The 21,689-nt window shown below is 45.1% G+C and overlaps 3 protein-coding genes across 3 annotated transcripts; all 3 read right to left on the reverse strand.

Annotated features, from left to right (window-relative positions):
* Positions 1-2,898: 2,898 nt before the first annotated feature.
* On the reverse strand, positions 2,899-8,033 carry LOC125372079 (myosin-2 heavy chain-like). Its single transcript, XM_048381031.1, has 2 exons — positions 7,771-8,033; positions 2,899-7,738 (listed from the first exon to the last, which is right to left on the reverse strand). Exons 1-2 carry the CDS (start codon positions 8,031-8,033, stop codon positions 2,899-2,901), a joined length of 5,103 nt encoding a protein of 1,700 aa, XP_048236988.1.
* An 81-nt stretch (positions 8,034-8,114) lies between these two features.
* LOC125372080 (ribosome-binding protein 1-like) lies at positions 8,115-16,046 on the reverse strand. Its single transcript, XM_048381032.1, has 2 exons — positions 15,282-16,046; positions 8,115-9,506 (listed from the first exon to the last, which is right to left on the reverse strand). Exons 1-2 carry the CDS (start codon positions 16,044-16,046, stop codon positions 8,115-8,117), a joined length of 2,157 nt encoding a protein of 718 aa, XP_048236989.1.
* Positions 16,047-18,485: 2,439 nt separating this feature from the next.
* On the reverse strand, positions 18,486-21,479 carry LOC124134407. Its single transcript, XM_048381065.1, has 2 exons — positions 19,781-21,479; positions 18,486-19,172 (listed from the first exon to the last, which is right to left on the reverse strand). The coding sequence occupies exons 1-2, from the start codon at positions 19,962-19,964 to the stop codon at positions 18,949-18,951; spliced, it is 408 nt and encodes a 135-aa protein (XP_048237022.1). The 5' UTR covers positions 19,965-21,479; the 3' UTR covers positions 18,486-18,948.
* Between the last annotated feature and the right edge of the window lie 210 nt (positions 21,480-21,689).

Raw genomic sequence — 21,689 nt, forward strand, 5'->3', positions numbered from 1 at the left:
CTAAATAATATATCGATGTAGATTAAATGGACGAAAAGATGTTGATCAAACACTGGAGGAGGTGGACACGGTATACTTAACCGGAGTCATTATTTTTTATGTAGAATGATAAGTGGTTTGTGATCTTGTGGGTGCCACTTTGAGTGATTTTCATAAGATATGGAATATGAATAAACAGCCTTCAAGGTGAATGTCTGTTTTATTTATTGCAACATTAATTGTATCGTTTAGTGACAGGGTTTCGAATCACCGACCTTCCGCTCTCCTGACATACGCTCTAACCACTAGACCACTGAGGCCGTCAGCTATATGAGGTACACGTGTATTTAGAGGGGAAACAGAGACACAACTGACCCAGTTGTCGTAACTGTTAGTACCTGCTGGTCCTGGGTTCCAATCCTAGATTCGCATGGATTATGACCCTTGGTTAGTTGTCATCACAATGTCTGTGATCATGGGTTTCACAAACAGAGGTAGACATCTCTGATGTGCGTCATAAAGGCAGCTCAGAGATAAAGCTGACATGCTTTCATTTTTCTGAAATTCTGTTTTGTGGCTTCAGATTCAAAATGACTGAACCCACGTGACAGAATACAGACTGTGTTATGCCTGACTTCCGTCATCCGTTGTAATCTGTAATTACGTTTCTCAATATTATCATATGTGTGTATTCACAATTTCTTCAAATGACACATTAAACACACAATCGTTATTTCAACTGTTTTATTGTTATATGTACAAAGGTATAAGGGAAAACAAAGTTAACATCCTGTTTTGAAAAATAATACTTTGTTCGTTGACAAAAATAAAGGCTCTAAAAGGAGTATGGTAGATATATACGTGTAGAGCCATCTACAGAACTCCTCTTCGAGGATACAAAAACATTTTCCGTTGATAAATAATGTGAATAATCATCACCATCTTAGCAACAGAAAATAACAATAATTCACACGCATTGATTTAGCCGATGCGGCTTACACTTGTATTCCATACAGGAACAGGTAAAACCACCCTTCCTCGCCCAAAAGAGCGCACCATCTTCACTGCCACCCACATCTCACACACTCTTTCTCCTTTCCCAAGCCCAGCATGCGCAGATTTGATGCCAGGAATCCGTGAACAGTTTTTTTTATTGAAATACGTGCCGGATACCATGATTTTGTTTAATATTTTAAACGTAGAATCTAGAGTTAATTCCACCCTTTAGAAAGACATATTAACGAGATTCATGTTCAACTGAGAGATCTACCTTATTTTCAAACTATATTTGCAAGTTTAACATTTTGCTTGAAGATGTCTAGTGGTCTAGTGGTAGAGCGTCCGCCCGGAGAGCGGAAGGTCCGGGGTTCGATCCCCGGCCGCGTCATACCAAAAGACGTTAAAAGATCGTACTTGTTGTTACCCTGTCTGGCGCTCGGCATTAAGGGGCTAAAACAAGGACTGGTCGGCTCGGAGTCAGTATGCTGTGTCTGAGTGGGGTATTCATCTTAAACTGCGGCATGGTATCTCAGTGAGCTAGCACAAGAAATCGGCTTCAGTCCGGACTAGTACAAGCAGCCACACACACGTAAATGCACGTCGCTATATAAGTGCAATAATCTTGGACGCGACGTTAAACCACATTTCACCTCACCTCACCATAGTATCCTGCACGTATTTCAATTTTGAAAACCTGTTCACGGATTCCTGACATCAAATCTGCGCATGCTGGGCTTGGGAAAGGAGAAAGAGTGTGTGAGATGTGAGTGGCAGTGAAGATGGTGCGCTCTTTTGGGTTTGGAGGTGGTTTTGTTACGTATATATATATATACAACAATTATATATATACCACCCCGCATGATGTTACATGCAACAGTTCAAGGATTGATTTAATCCTTCATAACCATGATCAGGTTCAGGATCATCATAACCCAAAGCCTAATCTTAAGATAAATGTCCTCGTATTTGAAGTGTGGCCTCAAGCTGCGCTTCACAGAGTTGGTTGGACGTGTGACCTTGGACTCCATACAAACTGTCCGTGTATGTTGTATGCCTGTCCTCCTTGACCTTGACCGAGGCTTCTTTCTTCCGGTTCGAACTCGTCTTGGCATTACTGAAATAATAATCAAAATGGAACATGAGGTTATTTAAATCACCTGGTTTCATTTGTCATTGAACCGAAATGGAATACTGAAAAATTGGAATGGGATCATGTTGAAACCACCACGGGCATTTTCCATCAGGAGATGGTGACAATAAAAGCAGTCAGTTCATTTTTAGCAAGAAATTAACACATTCAAATTCTTTTCCCAGCAAAATATACCCTTTAGATATACTTATTTGTTAATTATGAAAAAGAGAGAGAATATCCATGCTGTCTGAAATATATTGGTCTAGATAAGGTGTTCCCTTCCACTGATTGTTTTCATCTATTTCACCTAGTATCTTGATTGAAAACATTTTCAGTGACCATAATACGCACACTCTTACCAACATATATATGATTATACCTAATAATCTGATACCAGAGACAGTACTGATAATGAACTCCTTCACTATTAACTTAAGTTCTTCAGTTCATCCATTCGTCATTGGATGCAGACTTCCAACAAATGTCTACATATCAGGTCCAAGTAATTTGTCGCACTAATGGTACTGAAAAGAAACGATCTGCAGTTCACACTATGTAGCGTATAAAAGGTAGACAGTTAAGAAATTGCACACCAGTCACTTGTACTATGCTGTTATTATTGCCGCACTGCACGTTGGAGATATCTGCACCAATGTCCAGTATCGAGCTCTGCCTTCCTCCATCAACAGCATCTTTTCTCTGGCTACTTTCCCTGTCACCATCATCTCCACCACCAACATATTGTCCCTGCCTTCCTTCAACCGAGCCATCTCCGTCTCTTCTCCTTCCTACACCGACACCAGTGCCTCCTCTATCTCTCCTCCCAGAGGAATATTGATCTCTCCTCCACCTCCCTCCACCATCGTCATATTCTCCCTGCCTTCCTTCAACCGACCCATCTCCGTCTCTTCTCCTTCCTCCAATGACGTCAGTGCCTCCTCTATCTCTCCTTCCAGAGGAATATTGATCTCTCCTCCACCTCCCCCCACTATCGTCATATTCTTCCTTCCTTCCTTCAACCGAGCCATCTCCGTCTCTTCTCCTTCCTCCACCGACACCAGTGCCTCCTCTATCTCTCCTTCCAGAGGAATATTGATCTCTCCTCCACCTTCCCCCACCATCGTCATATTCTCCCTGCCTTCCTTCAACCGAGCAATCTCCGTCTCTTCTCCTTCCTCCACCGACACCAGTGCCTCCTCTATCTCTCCCTCCAGGTGAATATTGATCCCTCCTCCCTCTTCCTCGCCCACCAACATTTTCTCCCTGCTTTCCTTCAACCGAGCCATCTCCGTCTTCTCTCCTTCCTCCACCGACTCCAGTGCCTCCTCTATCTCTCCTTCCAGAGGAATATTGATCTCTCCTCCACCTTCCTCCACCATCGTCATATTCTCCCTGCCTTCCTTCAACCGAGCCATCTCCGTCTCTTCTCCTTCCTCCACCGACACAAGTGCCTCCTCTATCTCTCCTTCTAGAGGAATATTGATCTCTCCTCCACCTCCCCCCACTTTCGTCATATTCTTCCTGCCTTCCTTCAACCGAGCCATCTCCGTCTCTTCTCCTTCCTCCACCGACACCAGTGCCTCCTCTATCTCTCCCTCCAGGTGAATATTGATCCCTCCTCCATCTTCCTCGCCCACCAACATTTTCTCCCTGCTTTCCTTCAACCGAGCCATCTCCGTCTTTTCTCCTTCCTCTACCGACACCAGTGCCTCCTCTATCTCTCCCTCCAGGTGAATATTGATCCCTCCTCCATCTTCCTCGCCCACCAACATTTTCTCCCTGCTTTCCTTCAACCGAGCCAACTCCGTCTCCTCTCCTTCCTCCACCGACTCCAGTGCCTCCTCTATCTCTCCTTCCAGAGGAATATTGATCTCTCCTCCACCTTCCCCCACCATCGTCATATTCTCCCTGCCTTCCTTCAACCGAGCAATCTCCGTCTCTTCTCCTTCCTCCACCGACACCAGTGCCTCCTCTATCTCTCCTTCCAGAGGAATATTGATCTCTGCTCCACCTCCCTCCACTATCGTCATATTCTTCCTTCCTTCCTTCAACAGAGCCATCTCCGTCTCTTCTCCTTCCTCCACCGACACCAGTGCCTCCTCTATCTCTCCTTCCAGAGGAATATTGATCTCTCCTCCACCTCCCCCCACTATCGTCATATTCTTCCTTCCTTCCTTCAACCGAGCCATTTCCGTCTCCTCTCCTTCCTCCACCGACTCCTGTGTCTCCTCTATCTCTCCCTCCAGTGGAATATTGATCTCTCCTCCATCTTCCTCCACCATCGTCATATTCTCCCTGCCTTCCTTCAACCGAGCCATCTCCGTCTCTTCTCCTTCCTCCACCGACACCAGTGCCTCCTCTATCTCTCCCTCCAGGTGAATATTGATCCCTCCTCCATCTTCCTCGCCCACCAACATTTTCTCCCTGCTTTCCTTCAACCGAGCCATTTCCGTCTCCTCTCCTTCCTCCACCGACTCCAGTGTCTCCTCTATCTCTCCCTCCAGTGGAATATTGATCTCTCCTCCATCTTCCTCCACCATCGTCATATTGTCCCTGCTTTCCTTCAACCGAGCCATCTCCGTCTCTTCTCCTTCCTCCACCGACACAAGTGCCTCCTCTATCTCTCCTTCCAGAGAAATATTGATCTCTTCTCCACCTCCCTCCACCATCGTCATATTCTCCCTGCCTTCCTTCAACCGAGCAATCTCCGTCTCTTCTCCTTCCTCCACCGACACCAGTGCCTCCTCTGTCTCTCCTTCCAGAGGAATATTGATCTCTGCTCCACCTCCCTCCACTATCGTCATATTCTTCCTTCCTTCCTTCAACAGAGCCATCTCCGTCTCTTCTCCTTCCTCCACCGACACCAGTGCCTCCTCTATCTCTCCTGCCAGAGGAATATTGATCTCTCCTCCACCTCCCCCCACTATCGTCATATTCTTCCTTCCTTCCTTCAACCGAGCCATTTCCGTCTCTTCTCCTTCCTCCACCGACACCAGTGCCTCCTCTATCTCTCCCACCAGGTGAATATTGATCTCTCCTCCATCTTCCTCGCCCACCAACATTTTCTCCCTGCCTTCCTTCAACCGAGCCATCTCCGTCTCCTCTCCTTCCTCCACCGACTCCAGTGCCTCCTCTATCTCTCCCTCCAGTGGAATATTGATCTCTCCTCCATCTTCCTCCACCATCGTCATATTCTCCCTGCTTTCCTTCAACCGAGCCATCTCCGCCTCTTCTCCTTCCTCCAATGACGTCAGTGCCTCCTCTATCTCTCCTTCCAGAGGAATATTGATCTCTCCTCCACCTCCCCCCACTATCGTCATATTCTCCCTGCCTTCTTTCAACTGAGCCATCTCCGTCCCTTCTCCTTCCTCCACCGACACCAGTGCCTCCTCTATCTCTCCCTCCAGGTGAATATTGATCCCTCCTCCATCTTCCTCGCCCACCAACATTTTCTCCCTGCTTTCCTTCAACCGAGCTACCTCCTCGTCTCCTTCCTCCACCGACTCCAGTGCCTCCTCTATCTCTCCTTCCAGAGGAATATTGATCTCTCCTCCACCTTCCTCCACCATCGTCATATTCTCCCTGCCTTCCTTCAACCGAGCCATCTCCGTCTCTCCTCCTTCCTCCACCGACACCAGTGCCTCCTCTATCTCTCCTGCCAGAGGAATATTGATCTCTCCTCCACATCCCCCCACTATCGTCATATTCTTCCTTCCTTCCTTCAACCGAGCCATTTCCGTCTCTTCTCCTTCCTCCACCGACACCAGTGCCTCCTCTATCTCTCCCACCAGGTGAATATTGATCCCTCCTCCATCTTCCTCGCCCAGCAACATTTTCTCCCTGCTTTCCTTCAACCGAGCCATCTCCGTCTCCTCTCCTTCCTCCACCGACTCCAGTGTCTCCTCTATCTCTCCCTCCAGTGGAATATTGATCTCTCCTCCATCTTCCTCCACCATCGTCATATTCTCCCTGCTTTCCTTCAACCGAGCAATCTCCGTCTCTTCTCCTTCCTCCACCGACACAAGTGCCTCCTCTATCTCTCCTTCCAGAGGAATATTGATCTCTGCTCCACCTCCCTCCACTAACGTTATATTCTTCCTTCCTTCCTTCAACAGTGCCATCTCCGTCTCTTCTCCTTCCTCCACCGACACCAGTGCCTCCTCTATCTCTCCTTCCAGAGGAATATTGATCTCTCCTCCACCTCCCCCCACTATCGTCATATTCTTCCTTCCTTCCTTCAACCGAGCCATTTCCGTCTCCTCTCCTTCCTCCACCGACTCCTGTGTCTCCTCTATCTCTCCCTCCAGTGGAATATTGATCTCTCCTCCATCTTCCTCCACCATCGTCATATTCTCCCTGCCTTCCTTCAACCGAGCCATCTCCGTCTCTTCTCCTTCCTCCACCGACACCAGTGCCTCCTCTATCTCTCCCTCCAGGTGAATATTGATCCCTCCTCCATCTTCCTCGCCCACCAACATTTTCTCCCTGCTTTCCTTCAACCGAGCCATCTCCGTCTTTTCTCCTTCCTCCACCGACACCAGTGCCTCCTCTATCTCTCCCTCCAGGTGAATATTGATCCCTCCTCCATCTTCCTCGCCCACCAACATTTTCTCCCTGCTTTCCTTCAACCGAGCCATTTCCGTCTCCTCTCCTTCCTCCACCGACTCCAGTGTCTCCTCTATCTCTCCCTCCAGTGGAATATTGATCTCTCCTCCATCTTCCTCCACCATCGTCATATTCTCCCTGCTTTCCTTCAACCGAGCCATCTCCGTCTCTTCTCCTTCCTCCACCGACACAAGTGCCTCCTCTATCTCTCCTTCCAGAGAAATATTGATCTCTCCTCCACCTCCCTCCACCATCGTCATATTCTCCCTGCCTTCCTTCAACCGAGCAATCTCCGTCTCTTCTCCTTCCTCCACCGACACCAGTGCCTCCTCTGTCTCTCCTTCCAGAGGAATATTGATCTCTGCTCCACCTCCCTCCACTATCGTCATATTCTTCCTTCCTTCCTTCAACAGTGCCATCTCCGTCTCTTCTCCTTCCTCCACCGACACCAGTGCCTCCTCTATCTCTCCTTCCAGAGGAATATTGATCTCTCCTCCACCTCCCCCCACTATCGTCATATTCTTCCTTCCTTCCTTCAACCGAGCCATTTCCGTCTCTTCTCCTTCCTCCACCGACACCAGTGCCTCCTCTATCTCTCCCACCAGGTGAATATTGATCTCTCCTCCATCTTCCTCGCCCACCAACATTTTCTCCCTGCCTTCCTTCAACCGAGCCATCTCCGTCTCCTCTCCTTCCTCCACCGACTCCAGTGCCTCCTCTATCTCTCCCTCCAGTGGAATATTGATCTCTCCTCCATCTTCCTCCACCATCGTCATATTCTCCCTGCTTTCCTTCAACCGAGCCATCTCCGCCTCTTCTCCTTCCTCCAATGACGTCAGTGCCTCCTCTATCTCTCCTTCCAGAGGAATATTGATCTCTCCTCCACCTCCCCCCACTATCGTCATATTCTTCCTTCCTTCCTTCAACAGAGCCATCTCCGTCTCTTCTCCTTCCTCCACCGACACCAGTGCCTCCTCTATCTCTCCTTCCAGAGGAACATTGATCTCTCCTCCACCTCCCCCACTATCGTCATATTCTCCCTGCCTTCTTTCAACTGAGCCATCTCCGTCCCTTCTCCTTCCTCCACCGACACCAGTGCCTCCTCTATCTCTCCCTCCAGGTGAATATTGATCCCTCCTCCATCTTCCTCGCCCACCAACATTTTCTCCCTGCTTTCCTTCCACCGAGCCACCTCCTCGTCTCCTTCCTCCACCGACTCCAGTGCCTCCTCTATCTCTCCTTCCAGAGGAATATTGATCTCTCCTCCACCTTCCTCCACCATCGTCATATTCTCCCTGCCTTCCTTCAACCGAGCCATCTCCGTCTCTCCTCCTTCCTCCACCGACACCAGTGCCTCCTCTATCTCTCCTGCCAGAGGAATATTGATCTCTCCTCCACCTCACCCCACTATCGTCATATTCTTCCTTCCTTCCTTCAACCGTGCCATTTCCGTCTCTTCTCCTTCCTCCACCGACACCAGTGCCTCCTCTATCTCTCCCACCAGGTGAATATTGATCCCTCCTCCATCTTCCTCGCCCACCAACATTTTCTCCCTGCTTTCCTTCAACCGAGCCATCTCCGTCTCCTCTCCTTCCTCCACCGACTCCAGTGTCTCCTCTATCTCTCCCTCCAGTGGAATATTGATCTCTCCTCCATCTTCCTCCACCATCGTCATATTCTCCCTGCTTTCCTTCAACCGAGCCATCTCCGTCTCTTCTCCTTCCTCCACCGACACAAGTGCCTCCTCTATCTCTCCTTCCAGAGAAATATTGATCTCTCCTCCACCTCCCTCCACCATCGTCATATTCTCCCTGCCTTCCTTCAACCGAGCAATCTCCGTCTCTTCTCCTTTCTCCACTGACGTCAGTGCCTCCTCCATCTCTCCCTCCGGTGGAATATTGATCTCTCCTCCATCTTCCTCCACTATCGTCATATTCTCCCGGCCTTCCTTCAACCGAGCCATCTCCGTCGCTTCTCTTTCCTTCAACGACGTCAGTGCCTCCTCTATCTCTCCTTCCAGAGGAATATTGATCTCTGCTCCACCTCCCTCCACTAACGTTATATTCTTCCTTCCTTCCTTCAACAGTGCCATCTCCGTCTCTTCTCCTTCCTCCACCGACACCAGTGCCTCCTCTATCTCTCCTGCCAGAGGAATATTGATCTCTCTTCCACCTCCCCCCACTATCCTTATATTCTCCCTGCCTTCCTTCAACCGAGCAATCTCCGTCTCTTCTCCTTCCTCCACCGACACAAGTGCCTCCTCTATCTCTCCTTCCAGAGGAATATTGATCTCTGCTCCACCTCCCTCCACTATCGTCATATTCTTCCTTCCTTCCTTCAACAGAGCCATCTCCGTCTCTTCTCCTTCCTCCACCGACACCAGTGCCTCCTCTATCTCTCCTGCCAGAGGAATATTGATCTCTCCTCCACCTCCCCCCACTATCGTCATATTCTTCCTTCCTTCCTTCAACCGAGCCATTTCCGTCTTTTCTCCTTCCTCCACCGACACCAGTGCCTCCTCTATCTCTCCCACCAGGTGAATATTGATCCCTCCTCCATCTTCCTCGCCCACCAACATTTTCTCCCTGCTTTCCTTCAACCGAGCCATCTCCGTCGCTTCTCTTTCCTCCACTGACGTCAGTGCCTCCTCCATCTCTCCCTCGAGAGGAATATTGATCTCTCCTCCACCTTCCTCCACCATCGTCATATGCGCACTCTTCTTCTGACAAAGCATGATCACTTTTTCTTTTCCAAGCTCCACCAACACCCCCAGGTTGACCTCTTTCCATCTCTTTATCAGAGATGTCTTCAGTGTTACCGCAGTTAGCGCTAGGCTCTACTGGATTGCTAGAATCTCTTCGAGGTCTGACATTCATTCTTTCCCCACTCGTGTTCTCGCCTGTTCTGTTACGAAAGTTCGTTTGAATTTCCATTGTCTGAAACCATAAGATGGCATTGTGAAACTTATTATTGGCATAATCTGTAATCTGATGCTACCGCGTTTCCTTTCTCTCAAGTTTTGCATATACATATAAACCTACATGTTTAAACATATGTAATGAATGATCTGTTTGGCACGTTGCTACACATGTACATAACTACCTCAAACATAGGTAACCATTGGTATAGCCAGTGCATTACAGTGATTGAATGTGTTTCAAGGCCGCTTTTGGCAAGATACCAGCAATATCACGGCGGGGGACACAAGAATGGGCTTCACACATTTTATCCATGTCGGGATTCGAACCCGGGTCCTGGGCGTGACGAGTGACCACTTTAAGAGTCCCAACCGCTCCGTGCAAAGTAACACCAGTGTTCAATGTCCTGTGTGGCTTCAGTCTGCAGTACATATAGATGTGGTGTAGATGGTGTATGTGTTATAAAGCTGTAATGCTGATTACACATTAGTACCAAAATCTTCCACTCGTTCCATGGTAAGCAAAGGGGTTCCGGTAAACAAGAATTGTTTATGTTAAAACTGAGTAAAAATTGTCATACAAATGTATTTCCTGGAGTCCCTTATTAAAAAAAACCCACAAAACAAAGGCTGATTAATGTAATTATGGGGAGGCCTGTCCAGAAGCGACAAACGCCTTCATATAATCCATTCTACGCTTAAAAAAATATCATAAGCATGTGTTTATGTACCACAAGTTACGTGTAGTGTCTTCAAACAAGCACCACTAAGGAAAGGAATGAAAATAACGCCTACCTGTCCTGGCTCCCACATTATCTGATAGATACAGCTTCGGCTGCCTTCTCAGTCCATCTAAAGTCCAACGTAGTAGCTGACTGACTGATATGGAAGATTTAACGTGCGCTTTCCGACTGTAGCGTATTTCGCGATGGTATAACGTAGTAGCGCGATGGTAGCTCTTATATACTGTCCGGTCCGGCAACGCGATCATTAACCAATCGGCTTAGTGCATTCAGAAGTGGCAATCTCTGCTTAGTATGCCTGCATAATGTCACGTGATGTTAGGACATCAAGCCTCGTGGATGAAAGAGGTATTGCTCTTTTCGCCAATCTCGCCCCTTTCGGCCACTTTTCACAATCGCAAGTGTAGGAGAGGTTATCTCCCATAAGTTAGACAGCCTGTTGTTAGTCAGCCAGTTGTCAGACAGCCAGTTGTTAGTCAGCCAGTTGTCAGACACTGAAGTCGGGGATTAATTAGGGCAGTGCCCACAACAATGGTACAGTCCTACTCAGTGAACTAATTAGGCATGTCTCAAGGTTCATTGTCTAGCCTGGCTCTACTTCCCCCAAACCGAGTGTAAGATGTATGGCTGGATGTAATGAACTCTTCCCCTGATGGTCGTCGCATTGAAGATTTCAAAGACTACATGGTTATCAACTGGGGGGATGATGATGCAAGGTTTCCGCTGCCCCTGTGGAATCACCATGAAACTGAAGGGTCAGGCACCAACAACTGCCTTCCAAAAAGTTTTTCAATGTTTTCTAATCCTTCAATTTCTTGTCTTCGGTAAAATTCCTTTCTGCTCATATTCTTTTGGAACACAAGATAAACTTGCTTTGGGACAACTTTTGCATCACATGGGGTTTACATATACGGCTTATAACAATCGTACATCTCGTTATAATAGTCATCATTATGTGCCAAAAGTAACAGCCCACAAATAGGGTGGGTGGCGCTTAACTTTTGTGCATGTGTATATCTTGATGTTTAGCTTTAGAAAAGTTGTTATTTTAAGGTGTCTAACAACTGGCTGTCTAACTAATGGGAGGACACCGTAGGAAATGGGACAACTTCTGCCCCAACAGTAAACAGGCTTCCGCCTGAACACGATCTTAGATGCACATTTGTTGGCGGGTTAAAATTTCATCTGTGTTCATTTTGGTTAGTCTTATATATACTGAGCTACTTATTTATAAGAATGATACTAATACATTCCATTTATGTTCGAAAACAACAACGTTTAGAAATACAGTTCCAACATGTTTGTGTAATCAAATATAAACTGACGGGATATACTGATTAGCGTAAATAACTAGTAAAAGAACTGCCGTGAACGTAAGATGAGTCCCATAACTTATTCGGTCGGACGCTTTCTCCCAGTTTGCAGTTTCTTATCTCTGACAAACCATGCAGAGCTGTCGTCGGCACACTAGGATGTTTGCATCACGTGACGGTCATGAGGACAAATATATACCCGACTTACAATGGCTACGAGTTACCTCAGAGACCTATTTTCACCGGAAATAGACGATCGTGTTAAGATAGAGGTGCTGCTGAGATCTTTCACCTCGCCACCCGATGCGACTTGTGGACGCTTACACCAATTACAGGTTACAATTATATACCAGATTAATGCACTGGGGTATGAGTGTGTGTTAAGATCGGGACCAGGTACCTCGTTGCTAGGTGCTGGATGTGGATCTTGTTGTGTGAGTTTTTATGCAGGCACCAACATATGGTGATGTTTCACCTGGATTTTGACCGTCATAGCAATAGGTTGGGCCGACAATCCAGTGACAGTAACAGCGTGTGTGGCGCCACCAGGTGGACACGGCATACTTGCCGTACTTTATATTCGTGGGTGTCATTTCGCTTCTTTTCTCGCGACATGGAACATGACATGGATAACAAGCATAATAATAATTGGTTTTGTTTCCATTGGAACAAAACATATTTTATATAGTTGATCGTCAATGTACCAAGAAAATATATATAATAGGATACATATGTCACATATGACAAAGGGAGATAACTTTTGACACTCTAATGGTACCTCTTTAGATTAAAACACTCAACGTGTTCTTTTATTCCATCAACTGTAAGGTTATGGAACACTATTGCTGCAGCAGGTAGAAATTGTACATCTACATCCCAATTCAAGTCATTCATATAGAAAGAGCAATGTATTGCATCTCCATATTTTTCCTTTGATGTTAGAAAGTTAAATATTTATCATACTCGATTAAGATACATGAAAAGCTAGTTAAATTATGATTTATACAGAATAGAGATATCGAGAAATGTGATCCAATATGTCAATATGGTAATCCATGTGAAATCTCATTTCATTATTTGTATTTTGTCCATTGTATGTCCACCAAAGAAAATCCATGTTAATAATAATTCGGGACATTTTACAGAACAACAATGTTAAATGAGATTTAAGTTTGATGTTAAACGGAAATGAATGTTTGTCCATTATCGAAAATCCACTTATCTTTAAGGCAGTGCAAATGTTTAATAGTCATTCAAAGAGATTTGGGTAACACATTAATGTAAATATACTAGTCTCTCTTTTGTACATTTCTTTTATATCTATACACTCGTCTTCTTTTCTGTTATCCTTGTATATGATTTACTGTACAAGCTTTGTAAATACCACGGAGGGGGAATCCTAAGTTGGATAGCTTGCTCCCAATCCATTTCAATCTGAATAAAATATGTTTAAACAAAAAAACACTTCCATGTCACATGTTGAGAAAGTTTTGACTGTTTTACATTACATGATGTTTTTGATATGACGGCTCATTTTAGTCTCTTTGTATGTTGTGCTTGTGTCTCTTTGTATGTTGTGCTTGTGTCTCTTTGTTTGGTGTGCTTGTGTCTCTTTGTATGTTGTGCTTGTGTCTCTTTGTATGGTGTGCTTGTGTCTCTTTGTATGATGTGCTTGTGTCTTTTTGTATGTTGTGCTTGTGTCTCTTTGTATGGTGTGCTTGTGTCTCTTTGTGTGATGTGCTTGTGTCTCTTTGTATGGTCTGCTTGTGTCTCTTTGTATGTTGTGCTTGTGTCTCTTTGTTTGGTGTGCTTGTGTCTCTTCGTATGATGTTATTGTGTCTCTTTGTATGGTGTGCTTGTGTCTCTTTGTGTGATGTGCTTGTGTCTCTTTGTATGTTGTGCTTGTGTCTCTTTGTTTGGTGTGCTTGTGTCTCTTTGTATGATGTTATTGTGTCTCTTTGTATGGTGTGCTTGTGTCTCTTTGTATGGTGTTATTGTGTCTCTTTGTATGATGTTATTGTGTCTTTTTGTATGGTGTGCTTGTGTCTCTTTGTATGATGTGCTTGTGTCTCTTTGTATGATTTTATTGTGTCTCTTTGTATGGTGTACTTGTGTCTCTTTGTATGGTGTGCTTGTGTCTCTTTGTATGATGTGCTTGTGTCTTTTTGTATGTTGTGCTTGTGTCTCTTTGTATGATGTGCTTGTGTCTCTTTGTATGATGTTATTGTGTCTCTTTTTATGGTGTGCTTGTGTCTCTTTGTATGATGTGTTTGTGTCTCTTTGTATGTTGTGCTTGTGTCTCTTTGTATGTTGTGCTTGTGTCTCTTTGTATGATGTGCTTGTGTCTCTTTGTATGATGTTATTGTGTCTCTTTGTATGATGTTATTGTGTCTCTTTGTATGGTCTGCTTGTGTCTCTTTGTTTGGTGTGCTTGTGTCTCTTTGTATGAGGTGCTTGTGTCTCTTTGTATGATGTGCTTGTGTCTCTTTGTATGATGTGCTTGTGTCTCTTTGTATGATGTGCTTGTGTCTCTTTGTATGATGTTATTGTGTCTCTTTGTATGATGTTATTGTGTCTCTTTGTATGGTGTGCTTGTGTCTCTTTGTATGGTGTGTTTGTGTCTTTTTGTATGGTGTGCTTGTAGCTGCTTGTACTGGTTCGGATTTGTGTCGGTGTTCTAGTGCCAGCCCACTGAGATGCCCTATTGCAGTTTAACATCGGACACAGTATACTGACTTCGAGCCGACCAGTCCTTTTTTTATCCCCTTAATGCCGAGCGTCAGGCAGGGTAACAACAGGTACTATCTTTTTATGCCTTTTGTTTTGAGGCGACCGGGATCGAATACCGACTTCGCTCTCCCTGGGCAGGCTCCTTATCCATTACACCAAGGAAGCGGCTTTCCTATTTGTAAGGAGCCATTATACATTGAGTGAGTGTGTTGTGTTTTACCCCGCTTGAAACAGTATCGTAAAAAGGGAAACATCAATGTCACACATTGAACGTAACTACAAACAGAGTTGTTTTGACTTACCAGGTTGAAATGTTTTAGAATTCCAATATGTAATATGGGGGGCACACCTGGTCCAGTTACCACAATCGCGACACCAAAATAGTTGTTTTTCGGTTCGAGTCTCAGATTTGCCAGAAATTTTACCTTTGATTTGTCAAGACAAAATCTGTGATCGAGGGTTTCGCAAAAGAACTACAACCTACGACGACATGTCATGATATGTCTGAAATACTGTTCAGTGGTAATATATCACAAGTGACGAAACTTTGGTGAAAAATCAAAAACAAAGCGTTATCTGTTAATCTGTTTTACTATGACATGTGGCTCTACAACGGTAGAAGAGAACAGGAAACACAGTTACCATCCTGTGGGCACAATCATACCAATACGTGTAGAGGCATCTACAGGATTCCCCTTGGAGGATGCTCAACATTTCCATTGATGAATACTGTGAACAGTCACCATATGCTGAGCAACAGATATACAATGTAATGCACACGCATTGGTTTAGCCGATACGGTTTACACTTGTATTCCATACAGGAATAGTTCTACCCACCCCTAGCGAGCCACAAGAGCCCACCTTTCCTGCTGCCCGCCCGCACCCTACCAATCCTCCCCGCCAGCCCCGCTCCTCTCCCATCCGATCAGCTCCTCTCCCACCAGCCCCGCAGATCTCCCACCCTCTCCTCTCCCAACAGCCCCTTTCCTCTCCCACCCGCTCCTCTCCCAACAGCCCCTTTCCTCTCCCACCCGCTCCTCTCCCACCCTCTCCTCTGCCACCAGCCCCGCTCCTCTCCCACCCTCTCCTCTCCCACCAGCCCCGCTCCTCTCCCACCCGCTCCTCTCCCAACAGCCCCGCTCCTCTCCCACCCGCTCCTCTCCCAACAGCCCCGCTCCTCTCCCACCCGCTCCTCTCCCAACAGCCCCGCTCCTCTCCCACCCGCTCCTCTCCCACCCGATCCGCTCCTCTCCGAACAGCCCCTTTCCCCTCCCACCCGCTCCTCTCCCACCCGCTCCTCTCCCACCCGATCCGCTCCTCTCCCACCAGCCCAGCTCCTCTCCCACCCGATCCGCTCCTCTCCAAACAGCCCCGCCCCTCTCCCATCCGCTCAGCTCCTCTCCCAAAAGCCCCGCCCCTCTCCATTCCGATCCGCTCCTCTCCCACCCGCTCCTCTTCTCTCCGCACCCACCTTCTCCTCTCCCACCGGCCCCGCCCCTCTCCCATCTGTTCTCCCCCTCTCCCAACAGCCCCGCCCCTCTCCCATCCGATCCGCTCCTCTCCCACCCGCTCCTCTTCTCTCCGCACCCACCTTCTCTTCTCCCACCGGCCCCGCTCCTCTCCCATCTGTTCTCCCCCTCTCACACCCACTCCGCCCCTCTCCCACCCACTCCGCTCCTCTCCAACCCACTTCAACCCATTTCAAATGAAATGGTACGACGAGACCTTAAGTCTGCCATTGACTTGACTGATTTGTGTAATATCAGCCTTACAGTGTTAAGCTGTACATATTAAACATACAGATAAGACTATTTGCAGCAACTATGGTACATGGTGTGTAACAAATATATCCTGAGGGGCAAAAGAAAGTATACCGAGTTTGTATTTGAAAATTGAAAGAACTGTCATTAAATCTGATATTGCCTATGTAACCATTCTTGCAACAGTTTGTAAAAGGTAATCTGTGGCTGAGTAATATTGTGTAAAAATAAATGGTTTATGGAGAATGTGGTAGATTTCCTCTATTTATATATTCACAGCTGAAAGTCATAAAGTACTGGCTGAAACTCCTTAAGTTGGATTCATCGAGATACCCTAAGAAATGTTACAATATAATGATGTTATACGATACGAATGGACAGATTAATTGGGTAACTGATGTGAAAACATTGTTATTCAATAGTGGTTTTGGAAATGTTTGGTATGATCTATTTGTACTATCTGAAAGTGTGTATTTACAAATTCTTTTCTGCAGAGGCTTAAAGATATATATCTCTAATCGTGGTCATTTTCGTTGACATTATCGAATAAATTTTAATATTGTAGAATGTTGAAAACTCATATATACACTGAACAGTATCTATTCTATATAAATATTAAGAAATACCGCAATTCATTGGCAAGATTTCGATGTTCATCCCATGATTTATGCATCAACAGTGGGAGATGCACAAACACTCCAAGGTCAGAAGGATTATGTAAAATGTGTAATAGCCAAGGTAGAGAGGATGAACATCACTTTGTACTTGTATGTCCATTGTACTCCACTGTGGGAAAATAATACATTCCTGTATACTAATCTAATGATTCAAATATTGTGAAATTCCGACAATTGTTAAACAGTCTAGATATATTAATAATACAAAACTAAGCCATGTATATATTCCACGCACTGTTATATAGAACCAAATTTGTTAATAATAGTCAAGGTTGTGTGCAACATCTCTGTCACATGTACTGTAGGCCTGGAACCTCTTGAGTGCTGGAATAAAGATTGATTGATTGAACCCCCCCCCAAAAAAAACCCCAAAACAACAACAAAAAAACAACAATTATATGTAAAATGATTAGTGATTTTGTTATCTTGTGGATGCAATTTTGAGTGATTATGGAATTTGAATATACATCCCTCAAGGCAATGGTTGTTGTATTCATTGAAACATGTTTATTGTACTGACCATATAAGATGAGGTGGGGTGAAATGAGTTTTAACGTCGCGATCACGATTAGTGCACTAATACAGCGATGTACATGCATGAATGTGTGTGTGTGTGTGTGTGTGTGTTAGTGTGTGTTAGTGTTAGTGTTAGTGTGTGTGTGTGTGTGTGTGTGTGTGTGTGTGTGTGTGTGTGTGTGTGTGTGTGTGTGTGTGTGTGTTGGTTGTGTGTGTTATCCCCTTAATGCCTAGCGCTAGGCAGTGTTGCAACAAGTACCATCTTTGAACGTCTTTTGGTGTGACGTGACCGGGTTTGGAACCACCAACATCTGTCCTCTACGTCACAGAGGCCGTCAACTATTAAATGAACACGAAAATTTAGAGGGAAAACGTAGAGGCAAACCTGGCCCAGTAGTCGTATCTGTTAGTGCATGCTAGACCTGGGTTCGAATCCGAGATTCGCATGGATTTTGATCCGTGGTTAGTTGTCATCACTATACTTGTTATCATGAGTTTTTCAAAAAAGAGTTAAACGTCTACGATGTCATAAAGGCAGCTCACACATCAAGCTGACATGCATTTACATTTCTGAAATTCTGTTTTGTGGCTTCAGATTCCAAAAGACTGAATCGACGTGACAGAATACAGACTTTAGTTTGCCTTATTTCCGTCATATGTAGTAAATATTGGTAATTACGAAATTATAAATGTTTGAAGACACCAAATCTTCAAATGACACAATAAACACACAATCGTTATCTCAGCTATTTTATTGAGACACGTACAAAGTTATAAGGGAAAACAAAGTCAACATCCTTTGGGCGAAATCCTACTCTGTTCGTTAACAACAATAACTGCCCAAAAAGTAGTATGAAAGATACTTGTCATACATGCAGAGCCATCTACAGGATTCCTCTTTGAGGATACTGAAACACTTCCATTGATAAATAATGTGAATAATCACCATCTACTTAGCAACAGAAATACAATGTAATGCACACGCATTGGTTTAACCGATACGGTTTACAGTTGTATTCCATACAGGAATAGTTCTACCCACCCCTCCCGACCCACAAGAGCCTACCATCCTCAGACCACCCACTCCCTCCCTTTCCCCTTTCCCCATCCCAACGTGCGCAGATTTGATGCCTGGAATGCGTGAACAGGTTTTGTTGAAATATGTGCAGGATACTATGATTTAAAAAAAAAATTTAAACATAAAATCTAGAGTGAATTCCACTCTTCAGAAAGAGATATTAACGAGATGCATGTTCAACTGAGAGATGTACCTTATTTTTAAACTATATTTGCAAGTTTAACATTTTGCTTGAAGATGTCCAAGCGAAATGTTGAACTCGTAAATGTGGTTTACAAATAAGATATCTCTCGGTAGAACATGCATCTCCTTAATATGTTTTCCTGAAGTACTGAATTCACTCTGGATTCTATGTTTAAAATATTACTTGCAAAATCATGTGTCATATCATATTTCAATAAAACAACTCTTCACACATTCGAGGCATAAAATACGCTCTTGAAATATTATAAACCCACCTGCGCACGTTATCATAAGTAACAATTTCTAGGATTAATTTAATCCTTCATCAACATGTTCACGATCATGATTATCATAACCTCGATTGAAAGCCCAATCTTGAGGTATTCTTTGATATCAATGTCTTTGAACTGTGACCTCACAGATTTGGTTGGACGTGTGATCTTGGTCCCCACACCATATTTCCGTGTACGTTGTCTGACTGCCTTCCTTGACCTTGACCGAGGCTTGGTCCTTCTGGTTTTAACTCGTCTTGGCATGACTGAAATGACAATGAAAGACAGGACCATGAGGGTATTTAAATCACCTGGCTTTGTGTGTTATTGCTTTAAAATCTGATTCTGAATAATAAAGATGGGATCTTGTCGACACCACCACGATTACATGGTCATTCATATGAGATGTTGAAAATACATGCATTTTAAATAAGGAATTGAGAGATAAAAAGTATTTTCCCAGCAAAGATAATTAAACAATTTCAACCTTGTTAATTTTTAGATATGCCCATTTTTTGTGTATGGAAAAGAGAGAACTATATGTGCTGTTTGAAATGTATGGGTCAAGATAAGAAGATATTTCCTTTGACAATATCTTGATTGTAACCATTTTCCAGTGACCATAATATGCACACTCTGACTTATATATTAATGATTATGCAAAATAGACTGAAACCCACTACAGATTGATTAGCAACTCCCTAAATATGAACTAAGTTCACCGATTTGTCATTGGATGTAAACTTTAACAACGATCTACAGCTCAGGTCTGTTGTCGTTCTAATAGCACGTATCACGTGAAGAGAGTAAATCTGCAGTTAACACTATGTAGTGTATAAGGTTATACAAGGTAGATTATTGAGAAATTGCATACCAGTGATATTCTTGACATGCACTATGATGTTAGAATTCCCACACTGCGCGTTGGAGATATCTCCATCGATGTCAAGCGTGAAGTTTTGTCCTCTGACGACGCCATCTCTTCTCTGGCTACTTTGTCTGTCTCGGGCATCTCCTCTCAGTTTTCGTCCGCTGTTAATATCTTGTCTTTTCGTCATTCTTTCTTTACCAATATACTCTCCTGTTCGCTCACTTCCACTTTCATCGTACTCCTGTTTTCCGTCAACAGCGACATGTCCGTCTGGTCGTCCTCCACCGACTTCAGTGCCTTGTCCTTCTCTTCCTCCAGTGGTATATTGGTCTCTCCTCCATTTTCCTCCACCACCCCCATATTCTCCATGCTTTCCTTCCACAGCACCGTCTCCAATTCTTCTTCCTCTTCCTTCACCGCCGGCTGTGTCTCCTCTGTATCTCCCCCCAGGGGAACGTTGATCTCTCCTCAATCTTTCTCCACCACTACCATATTCTCCCTGCTTTCCACCAACAGCGCCATCTCCGTCTCGTCTTTCTCTTCTTCCACCAGCGCCAATCTTTCCTCTATCCCCAGCCCCAGTATATTGGTCTCTCCTCCACCTTCCTCCACTCCTATCATATTCTCCCTGCTTTCCTCCAACAGCACCATCTCTGTCTCTTCTTCTTCCTCCACCGACGTCAATGTCTTCACAATCCTTTCCTACAGTGGTTTGATGATCTCTCTTCCATCTTCCTCCACCACTCTTACATTCTCACTGCTTTTCACCAACAGCGCCATCTCTGTCTCTTCTTCTTCCTCCACCGACGTCAATGTCTTCACAATCCTTTCCTACAGTGGTTTGATGATCTCTCTTCCATCTTCCTCCACCACTCTTACATTCTCCCTGCTTTTCATCAACAGCGCCATCTCCAATTCTTCTTCCTCCACCGACATCAGTGTCTTCACTATCCATTCCTACAGTGGTATGTTGATCCCCCTTCCATCTTCCTCCACCACTCTTACATTCTCCCTGCTTTTCACCAACAGCGCCATCTCTGTCTCTTCTTCTTCCTTTACCGACATCAGTGTCTTCACTATCCATTCCTACAGTGGTATGTTGATCTCTCTTCCATCTTCCTCCACCACTCTTACATTCTCCCTGCTTTTCACCAACAGCGCCATCTCTGTCTCTTCTTCTTCCTCCACCGACGTCAATGTCTTCACTATCCATTCCTACAGTGGTATGTTGATCTCTCTTCCATCTTCCTCCACCACTCTTACATTCTCCCTGCTTTTCACCAACAGCGCCATCTCTGTCTCTTCTTCTTCCTCCACCGACGTCAATGTCTTCACTATCCATTCCTACAGTGGTAGTTTGATCTCTCTTCCATCTTCCTACACCTCTCTTACATTCTCCCTGCTTTTCATCAATAGTGCCATCTCCATTTTTTCTTCCTCGACCGACTTCAGTGTCTCCTCTAACCATCTCCCCTGTGGTATATTGATCTTTCCTCCATCTTTTTCCACCACCACCCTGCTTCTCTTCAACAGCACCATCTCCAGTACTTCCCCCTCTTCCTCCACGGCCGCTTGTATCTCCTCTATATCTTCCCCCAGGGGAACGTTGAACTCCCCTCCATCTTCCTCCACCACTACCATATTCTCCCTGCTTTTCTTCAACAGCGCCATCTCCAATTCTTCTTCCTCCACCGACATCAGTGTCTCCTTTAGCCACCCACCTGGTGGTATATTGATCTCTCCTCAATCTTCCTCCACCACCACCACCACCACCACCGTATTCTCCCTGCTTTCCACCAACAGCGCCATCTCCGTCTTGTCTTTCTCTTCTTGCACCAGCGCCAATCTTTCCTCTATCCCCACCCCCAGTATATTGGTCTCTCCTCCACCTTCCTCCACTCCTATCATATTC

The sequence above is a fragment of the Haliotis rufescens genome, unplaced genomic scaffold, assembly GCF_023055435.1.
Source record: "Haliotis rufescens isolate VD_foot unplaced genomic scaffold, xgHalRufe1.0.p SCAF_35, whole genome shotgun sequence".
In the NCBI taxonomy this organism is placed as follows: Eukaryota; Metazoa; Mollusca; class Gastropoda; order Lepetellida; family Haliotidae; genus Haliotis; species Haliotis rufescens.